Source organism: Diadema antillarum, unplaced genomic scaffold (assembly GCF_040938485.1).
Source record: "Diadema antillarum isolate AM-2024a unplaced genomic scaffold, OU_Dant_1.0 seq00000442_RagTag, whole genome shotgun sequence".
NCBI classification, from domain to species: Eukaryota; Metazoa; Echinodermata; class Echinoidea; order Diadematoida; family Diadematidae; genus Diadema; species Diadema antillarum.
This window is the reverse complement of record NW_027271417.1, coordinates 951,654-962,220: the sequence shown is the minus strand read 5'-3', so window position 1 is coordinate 962,220 and position 10,567 is coordinate 951,654. Positions and strand designations below refer to the sequence as shown.

At 41.5% G+C, this 10,567-nt stretch overlaps 1 protein-coding gene across 1 annotated transcript; it reads left to right on the top strand.

Moving 5' to 3' along the window:
• The first annotated feature begins 735 nt into the window (after positions 1-735).
• LOC139732653 (patched domain-containing protein 3-like) lies at positions 736-5,793 on the top strand. Its single transcript, XM_071643504.1, has 4 exons — positions 736-1,041; positions 2,377-2,805; positions 3,109-3,412; positions 4,073-5,793. Exons 1-4 carry the CDS (start codon positions 736-738, stop codon positions 5,791-5,793), a joined length of 2,760 nt encoding a protein of 919 aa, XP_071499605.1.
• Positions 5,794-10,567: the final 4,774 nt, after the last annotated feature.

Here is a 10,567-nt window from a genome sequence, read left to right as displayed (position 1 = left end):
TAAGGTTTGTTTGTTTGTTTGTTTGTTTGTTTGTTTGTTTGTTTGTTTTTGTTAGGATTTGAACTGTAGGAATAGCTAGTATCCACTTCAGAAAATTACTTGTATAGTGTATGCCTCTTCGGCTTCCGACATGAACTTGGTCTTTCTCAATGACTACCATGAGCCTAAGTAATAAACCATCCTCACCAGTATTCATTCTGAATCATTTATCCACACTCCACCTATGGCTGTATCACCTCCAGCACCACAATCATATTGCAGCATATCGCCTATAGATGACAAGTCTACAGTTAAAACAATACACTCGGAGAATTGAACCTAGATAGGTAAGTTCGTACGTGTTACATCTATCATCACGTAATGCCACTTTGCAGGTAGATCCTACATTGCACAAGTTGTTTTGTTCTGCTTTTCAAATCTGTTGTACAGTGTACTTTTTTTTTTGGGGGGGGGAGGGGGATAAATATTTCATTTACATTATTTTCAAAAAGGAGGAAAAACGGTCTACGTTTAGTATCAATAAAGACAACTTATTTTCTGAATCTTTCCTCAGACTCTACAGCCTCGTTTGCCCGAAGGACCCCAGTCAGTCGTATGTTCTCTTCGGTTCCCTACGGTCAGGCTGATGGTTTCACAGTGAATCGAGACCTTTTCCGCTTAACACAAGTTACAAACGAAGCAACCAAACGTGCTCGAAGTGTTCACTGGTGGAGAGAGAGACCGGACTCTGGCACCATGTACACCCACGAGGCACCCGAGAAGCAGAGCTACCGCTGCATCGACCGCTGGATGACCACGGCTTTCTACAATCTAGGCAAGCTCGTGTCGCGTCATCGAGTCTTCTTCCTTCTCATGCCACTCGCTGTCGCCATCATCTGCGTTCACGGAATCACCTGCCTCCATATCGAAGACGACGTCGTCTATCTGTTCACCCCTCAGGGCAGCACTGGCCGCGCGGATGGTAACGTCTTCATGCAGTACTTCGGCTCAGGCGACAACGAAACAGAGTTCCTGCCGAACCGAGAGCTCATTGACCGACAGGTACGGGTTGTCTCGACTCAGAACTGTTGTATTTTATTGCGAGACAGTGGGCAGACTTTTGACAGAGATATGAAATAATGTGTAGGCCTACTTATGCAGATTGCCTTTTTTATAATTCATCGGTAAATTAACAGTAACTGGTGATCATCTTTACTCTTTACACAACGCTTCCGTTATCCACGAACCTTGCATGATTCCCCTCTGAATTTACGACACGATGCGACCTGTCGTTAGGCCCTATAGTAGTATTACTCCATCACTGTAATTCGCGATAATAACTTCTATGCGTTTCATCCCTTATCCTTTATCATTTCGCGTGTAAATCTTCACATCAAATTTGTACAAACCAATAATTTAACATTTAAATTCATACAAACGTATTGTTCTTAACACATAATATTAATGGACAGGACGGATGAAAAGTGGTATTTGACTCACTGTAATAGCATCAGGTTGATGTTGGCTTATGATGGTGAAGGATAAAATATAAATTAGATAGGGATCTTGGATAATAAATTGTCTTGATAAACGAAACTGCTTAGAAAATTTCAATTTCAATTTTAAACCGCAACCCATCCTTAAATAAAAGAAGTACATGAATACGTAAATTAAACATTGATTTATCAATAAAACTTCAAGAATATTTTGTTTACGTCACTTTTGAATAATCCATAGTCATTGAGATGATATTATTATTAAAACGGTGATTGCCACTATCTGTTGCATCAATTGTCTTTTGGTATTAAATACCAACCCCGACACAATAATTCTCCTTCAAAGCCTTAAAAACAAACAAAACCAAACTCTATGCCTCAGCATTCTCTGTCTGCAATAAAACAACGCCACACGCGTCCTACAGAGCGGAAATCTAAGTCTCGAAAATGTTAGTCACTCAAAACTCAACTAAAACACCTCAAAGGTGCCATTTATTCACCAGACTGTGAAACCGTTAGCGTCAGAGTAAGCATGTCTTTTTGCGAGAATTTTGAAGCCTCATGCTTCTTAATTCGTCAGGATATACTATGAATGTTGGTGTCGGCCCTTGAAGATAGAACAAGTTGATTTCCTTGTAAATGCCATCTTTTGGTTTTCGCTAGATAAGGTAAATTCCGTTTTGATTCCCACACTTTCCGAAAACTGTCTCTACACTGTGCATTGTTTTAACTGCTCGTTTGATATTCTAATTGTTGATGTACCAAATTGTTCCTTCGGAGGTACGAGCAATCATCTATCATGAGAGCATATTGATTTCTGCCTTATGATATTTCTGAAAGCTGAAAGAAGTTTAAAGATTACATTCATTCCTTATCCACTATATCAAATTAATCTCCGCAGACCCGAGGCAGCCTCATTATTCGGCAGATCGACCACGGGAACGTGCTCACCAAGGAAGCTTTTCAGGAGATCGTCCGCCTCGATGAGCTCATCCGAACCTTCACTTTCACTCAGAACTTCACCGACTACAGCTACACCCACGTGTGTCAGACGTGGCTACACGCTTGCCATGACAACATCATCATGACATTGCTACGTGACAATGTGGAGTACATTGAGCACATGAAGCTGACGTTTCCTTTTATGCAGCTGCCCACGCCCCATGAGGGGCGTGTCTTTATTGGGAACGCCATTGGAGGAGTCGAGCTCCTCCCCGATTCGAACGTGATTGAAAGTGCCAAGGCGATTCTCCTCATCTACAGCATTACAAGAGAAACGCAACATGCAGAAGAGCTCTCTTACGTGTGGGAGGAACACTTCATCCAAGAGGTAAGTCTGACGAATCGACCTTATTCTGAGTTGTCGAGTTTTGTTTTTGTTATTTTTTTAATGAAAGAAAGAAGGGGGGGGGGGAGAGGTAGAACAACAGTCAAGCTCGGATATATTCCATCGCCAATTCAAGTTTAGGTATAGCATTCTAATGATCCTCACATTTTCCCATAGTTATATTGACACAACCATAAATTGTTCTGACAACGATTACTGAGTAAACTCCAACTTTGGATAATTTTGTGATATTTGTCGCTAACTTGCATATCTATCAATTCTTTCACACGTCGCATTATGGACTAGGTGGAGAAGTTCATTGAGACGGCCGAGCACATCGTGGTTTCATACGAGACGAGCTTCGGGCTGGCTGACGAGGTCGGCGAGGCCAGCAAAAGGGTGATCCCGCTTTTTGTGGCCACCTTCTGCATGCTGGTCGTCTTCGCCGTCGGCTCGTGTATCATGCGGGACTGGGTGCAGAGCAAGCCCTGGCTCGGTCTGATCGGCGTCCTGTCCGCCTCGCTCGCCATCGTTTCGTCGATCGGCTTCCTCAGCTACTGCGGCCTGTCCTTTAACGAGATCGTCTCCCTCATGCCCTTCCTTATCATTGGTGAGTTTCAATTTCGTGACACTTGGAAATCATAATTGCCCCTTGTTCCGAGACATTTCCTAATAAGAAGTTGGGAGAGCATCAGTGGTCTAAAATTTGTCTTTTCTTTACAGATTTTTATGTGTTTTTGGTTCTTGCTTTCAAATATATTACAATAATATCATACTTGTGCAAAAATTACGAGCAGGCAGTATTTACTCAAAATATTTCCAAATATCTGCTAAAATATGATTTTAATGAAAGTGATCTAAATAACTTCCATCATCTTCGGGAAATTTTTAGTTCAGCGCGGATATCTCGCAATAAAATGTGTGAATATGAAGTTTATGAAAACGACAGGACATTCGTTACCTGTAAGCGCGTATGGAACACATTATCTTGCTTTGGCGGTAAATTCTTTCTGAGATTACATTCCAACTTTTAACATAGCTGAATTCATTCACTATATACCTCAAGCTACAATAAAAGATGATGTTGAAATGGGAATAAACATTCCGCTGTTTAGACTGACTGTAATCATAAAGATGTGGTAATGAGAACATGATCCCTGAAGATGTCGCTATTTAGGATAATGATAAGTGGGACATTTAAAACAAAATACTGACCAAGCACTGAAAATACTGAGTCATCATTTTGATCTATTTCTATTCTATTCTATAGGTGTTGGTGTTGACAACATGTTCATCATGATTGCTGGGTGGCGTCAGCTAAGTATCTACATGCCCGTTCACGAGAGGATGGGTCACACGTATTCAGAAGCCGCGGTCTCGATCACCATTACCAACCTCACCACCGTCCTCGCTTTCATCATCGGAGCGACCATCTCCCTCCCCGCCATCAGGGCCTTCTGTATCTACGCCGGCGTGGCGATGATGTTTGCTTACTTCTACCAGATCACCTTTTTCGGCTCCTGCATGGCGTTTATCGGGGACCGAGAGGCGAAAAACCTCCACTGCTACACCTGTAAGAAGGTCTTGTCCAAGGAGGAAGCGCCGAATAAGTTGTACAGGATATTCTGCGCTGGAGGTGTGCCACAGCATGATATGAAATGTAAGAAGCCGGCGTCACACATCATTCATCCAATCATGGTGCTCTTCCGGGACTACTACGGCCCGTTTATCACCAAGAAGTGGGTCAAGCTGTTTTCGGTGGCGCTCTTTGCTGCCTACATCGGTGGCGCTATCTACGGTTGCATGCACATCACGGAGGGGCTGCAGCTGCGGAATCTCGCGCGTGACGGCTCGCCGGCGTGGCGGTTCTACAAGGAGCTTGAAGATTTCTTCAGTGAATACGGTCCGGTAGTGAGCGTAGCCACCACTCAAGAAGTGGACTACTGGAATCTGTCCGCTCAGAATTCCCTGAATCAAACCCTTGCCGATATCGAAGCAACTGACCTGTTTCACGGAGCCGATTTATCTGTGTCCTGGCTGCGAATGTATGCAATGTACCTAAAAACGATCTTCGGCACAAGTGAAGTTGACAAAGACACGTTTCTTAACATCTTACAACATCGCTTTCTTACTGACTACAGATTTAAAGAGTACGAGCTCGACATCAATTTCGAATACGGACCCGATAACGTCACTGCTGTTGGCATCAAGGCCTCGCGGTTCCTCGTGACCAGCCGGAATATGTACAGTGCGATGCAGAAGCGCGACATGATGCTGAAGGTTCGGGAGCTTGCCGGTCAGTCGCCTTACTCCATGATTACCTTCCACCCAATGTTCGTGGTCTATGACCAGTATATCGGCACTTTGTCCAGTCTCCTGCAGACACTGGGCATTGCTATGGCGTGTATGATGATTGTGTCCCTGGTCATGATCCCACATCCCGTCTGCGCTGTCTTCGTCACGCTCTGTGCCATCAGCATCGACTCCGCCGTCATCGGTTACATGTCGCTATGGGGCGTGAACCTCGACACGGTCTCCGTTGTCAACATCATCCTCTGTATCGGATTCAGCGTTGACTTCTCTGCGCACATCACCTACGCCTTTGTCTCGGCGCCGGAAGAGAATCCGAACAAACGCTCCATCTCCGCACTCTTTGCCGTGGGTATGCCCATAGCACAGGGCGCCCTCTCGTCCATGATTGCTCTCAGTCCACTCTCCACTGCCCCTACTTACCTCTTCAGAACATTCTTCAAAACGCTGTTTTTGGCGATGGCGTTTGGCGCCCTCCACGGCCTGGTCTTTCTCCCTGTGTTGCTCTCCTATCTGGGCAAATTAATCCCGAAAAATCACTTTAAAGAGGAGGATGAGAAGAAAAAAGAAGAATTTGAAGACTACAATATTTATGTTAATTACACGGTTGAACCACCCGTATTAGCTGGTGACAAAAAAGATGAATATTTTGTTGTAGAAACACTAGTTAGTACAGTATGACGAAATCACTAGAAATCTTCTAAAGGCGATATTTCTTTTGCTACACGAGCACTTGGCTTTTGCAAAAAAAAAGAATTGTTACACGAAGCCTTGCGCAAAGTTCAAGAGTTTTGAAGTCACGTAATTGCGACGTTGTTGCTCGTATTTTGCGTCAACCTGAACAAATCTGAAGGCGTTGCAATAGGTGCGATCTACGAAACGGAAATCAGGAATTTACATGTCAAGTATTTGTTGTAGGCCTACTTACTGGCTTACATGCATATATAGATTTGAAACGTCTGGTCTTGTATTTCCAGATTTACTGTGTCAGTATTTCGAAACATTTCCCTTTTCTCGGAAATACACAGTATTCAATGGAATGTCATTTGGTGTTACAATCAAGAAAGACCCTTCTTAGAATGGTAAAGTGTATATTTAGCGTGTAAAGAGCTGTGTGTTAAGTTTCGTTAAAATGCGAGTCCAGCTGACGTATCAGAACACCTTACTACTAGGTTTCAAACTTGAACAAGTCTTAAATGCAAAACTGAAGAAAGTTTTGCTCTTCGTTCGTGACAGAGATGCTCCCGTGAAATTAGAATGTCGTGAATATTGAAGTTACTTAAACTTAACCAACAATAACTCACAATCTTATCAGCAATGCGTCTATATGATAATTATAGTGGCCTTTTATCGTACTACAGGGAAGACGAACGACATATAGCCCTTCCACTGGCATGACTGGATTACATATTTCACGATGTATACTCTAAACACTGTTTTCTCGTCCAAATGTGGATTGTCACTGACGTACCAGCAACAATATATAACTATCTGCAGTTAGAAAGGTGTGATTCAACTCCGTATGAATCAGTGATGAGTAGTCAAAGTACGAAATCATCTAACACACATTTAATGGGTACTAATTTTATCCCAGCGGAGAAAGTTACAGCAGACATAAAAACTGGGTCATCTAGATCGATGGTGTTTCCACGTAGCTGCTGAATTCTCGTTGCTGGGGCAAGTCGTTAGGAGAGAGTAGTAGTGAGGACATAGTAGCAATGGCAACAGACCTGGGCTCAATACACGTCAGGGCTTTGGTCTATGAGTGAAGCTAGTCCCTAATGGACGCAAGCTCTTTACGAACTACACGAACACTGAAATGCCCCCCCCCCTGGATTAGAGAGTTAATCGATTGATTATCTGAATGGCATTTACCGCTACTTGATGGCGAGCCGGGTATTGAACAGACCTGGGAACTATTATGACACTTTGCAATATAGTATCATTGTCAGACGGTGATGCAAGTTGTATCCTGAATTCTGAACACGATTGATCGATGTAACCCTGTAATGGATTGCACTAATTGCTGCCAATGGTTTGACACTGTTGCATTATTCTACCTCTTGTTTACAAACTGCGTTTTGACCCATACCATGCAGTATCTTCCAACTTCACAGACTACTAAGTATACTAGCTGTAACTGTGTACCATACTCTTTGGCGCCACAAATGTACTCTGAAGAAGCTGCATGATCCCACATGTCCAAAATTTCGCATATTATTTCGTCACTATAGATATGCAGATGGAGGGGTCGGGAGCATGGTAGTCGAGACATTAGACAGTAGGATTAGTGTCCCTTACTTCCACGATATCACAGTAGAGTTTCTGACGGTCTAAATGACTACTAGTTCCCAACGCTGCATCCTTGAAAATATTTAGAACAGTGCAAACTATCGCGTTGCTAATGTTGCCAAACCAGATGTGAAAATTTTCTCATCTATAGCTGTCAAAATATTGGTATATACATGCAACATCTATTTCGGGGTTGGTTTAATGGGCGGAAGGAGTAACTAACTCGCTATGTGGTGGAAAACAATGCATCAAGTGTCAATCATCTAGAACACAACCTCATCCCGGCTTCCTCTATAGATCACTTACAGATCGTATATTCACTATTTCCAATGTTCACTCACATGCAAACGCTCACTGTTTGCGTTATATTCAGATATTCACTGAAGCCAAAGTCTTTCAAAGTATATCAGGAATGTTCCCATCATTCCTTTCACTTGTTACATTGCAACACCTTTCTGTCTTAATGTCCATGGTATCCAAAGACTCTGACTTTCCAATGGCTACAAATTTGTGGACAGAAAGAAAAGGACAGAAAAAGCGTATACAGAGGCATGATCACTGCTCTAACTATAGCAGCTAACTTCAACATTTGTTTTCCTACATGGCAATACACTGTTATATGGATTTATGTAATTGATGCGTTGAACCAGACTACCTCAGTATCATTTATCCTTCTTGAACGAAATTAATGGTAAAAACCCGACACTAGAATACACACACTATTGTCCACACAGACATTCAAATGTATACCATCAGACATACACACGGACATACACCACAGATTGACATACAAAATAAAGAAATATTGCTAACACTAAGTGGTAAGTTGGTTGGTATGCTGATTTCGTTCCATTGATATGAATTATACAAATTTATGGATTCTTCGACATTTCTGACTGAATATCAGTATCTTCCATTGTCTTTAAACGAGTAACGAAACTCACGGAAAACAATGGAATACTACCAGAAACGGTATTTTCTACCTATTCTTGTCACATAAAGAATGTCAGATGGCACTTGTCTTCAATGCAAAATCTTGTCAACATTTCAGTACATGGAAGTGGGGGTTTGGGTCTCCCATTTTCTGTTTGTGTGAAATCACAGTATCTCGTATATCCAACGAGAAACTGCGTTATATTAGCATGATTTTGCCACCCTTTTTTTTTTCTAATCGAGGGGCAGGGGAAATTTGAGTACCGTAGTGGTGTAACAACCCTATGTTACACTCGATCCCAGAAAAAAAATATAATACTAAGTTCGGTGCTCTTAGAATTGTCACCAGTGTTTGCTTTCAAACACCAGGCAAGTTCCATTCCCTCTGAGTCATATCCCGGGGTCATGACTATCGTGCGCATGTTCTTTTCAGTTATGTTATGCTTAATGTAATGGTGTGCTCGAGTATTTGAACATTTCGTACAATGCATTTATGTCAAGACATATTGTATTGTACTGTATCTATGTTTAGCTTGTTTTAGTCGGACAATCTTTATGCACTGTGATTGACGAAATTGTGAAGTACACCTAACATGAGTAAGTGCGGCTTCTTAGAGTTTATTAATACCTCTGAAGGGGTTGTAAAATTTGGAAATGGGATCGCAAAACAACGGAGCAAGAAGTCTCTGGTATCATATCACATCTATGTCTGATTTATCCAGATATAACCTGATGGATACAAGTACTTTTGAACCGTCCAAGATCTTTTGACGTAACACGAGATGATGAAAAGAAATAATGGCAATAAATTAGTTTGCAGCTCTTGGTACAACTTACTTTACATCAAGATGGTGGATGTATCTATTCCGGTTAAGTGCAATTCATGTCAAATTTTGTCATTGTATAATTTACTGTTACTGTAATGCAATCTTTGAAACTGGAAGTTATGGGAAGCAAAACTTTGAGTTTTCCAATGACAACTGCCTCTTTAGTTTCTCAATGCTCCCGACATGAAATGTAATAAGACGTAATGTGCAAGAACTTAAACTCTTTGACTCGCAGAAGAAAACAGATTCAAACAATTAAGTGATTCAGTTTGTAACATAAACAGCTCTATTTTTACATCTGTATGCTTACAATGAATAGTGTTGCACTGAAATGGTGCTACCGTGATTGAGAAATAAAAAGTATAATTTTATTTCCTAAAATGAGATTTAAGTGTTGACGTGTTCCATTTTACAATGGTGGTCTCTTGTGGGAAGTCTACAGCCTTTTACTTGATGAGTTATGTAACTGTTGTAAGTTGCAATAATTGTAGCTGTGGTGACAACTTATCTAACTGATTGGTTGTTTCAGGAAAGCTTCCCTGCAATTATTAACACTTGCAATAATTGCAAATCTTTGTATGAAGCGGGTTCCTGGTGTTCTACGCTAATGCCATAATACAGTCCCTCAATAGTTCATCATGATCATATGGCAAAGCTTGTTGAGGTGAATGCAGGTTTTCTCTATTAAAACACATTTTGTGAATACACATTTGTAAGAAGTCCACGAGTTTAATCAAATTCAACACTGATACTGTTACATGAATGTAAAATGCTACCAACACACACACACACACACACACACACACACACACACACACACACACACAAATACATGTGTAAGTTGAAATTCTCAATGGATCTTGTTATAAATATGTAAACTCTTGTCATTTACAATTTGAAAGCTGTTTGAGTGCAATATTGACAGCATTTTGAGCTCAAGTGCCTGACAGGGTCACGATAGTACCAGGTATCATATCACACCTTGCAATCAGCTCTCAGATCTCTGAACAAAATAAGCTTATCAGGGGCGGATCCAGGAATTCTCTGAAGGGGGGAGGGGGTGACTAATATTTTTGGTGCCACTTCCGGGTTTCAATTCTTTTTTTTTAATTTCTTTTGTTTTTAATGAAAAATAAAGGGGGGGGGGGCGTGCGCCGGTTGCGCCCCCCTCTGGATCCGCAACTGCTTATTGTTGTCACAAGTTGTGCCATGGGTACCTGTTCATTAGAATACACATCTTTACATTCTTACACTGATCATTTTCATCTCCAGATCACGTTATTAGAACACTGGTCAAATAAGATGTGTGTAGATTATCTACCTGGGGAAATTCATAGTTACTAGTATAGTACTGTATTTGAATTCTCTCTGGAGTGCCATAAGATGACAGGGTGGCTGGAATA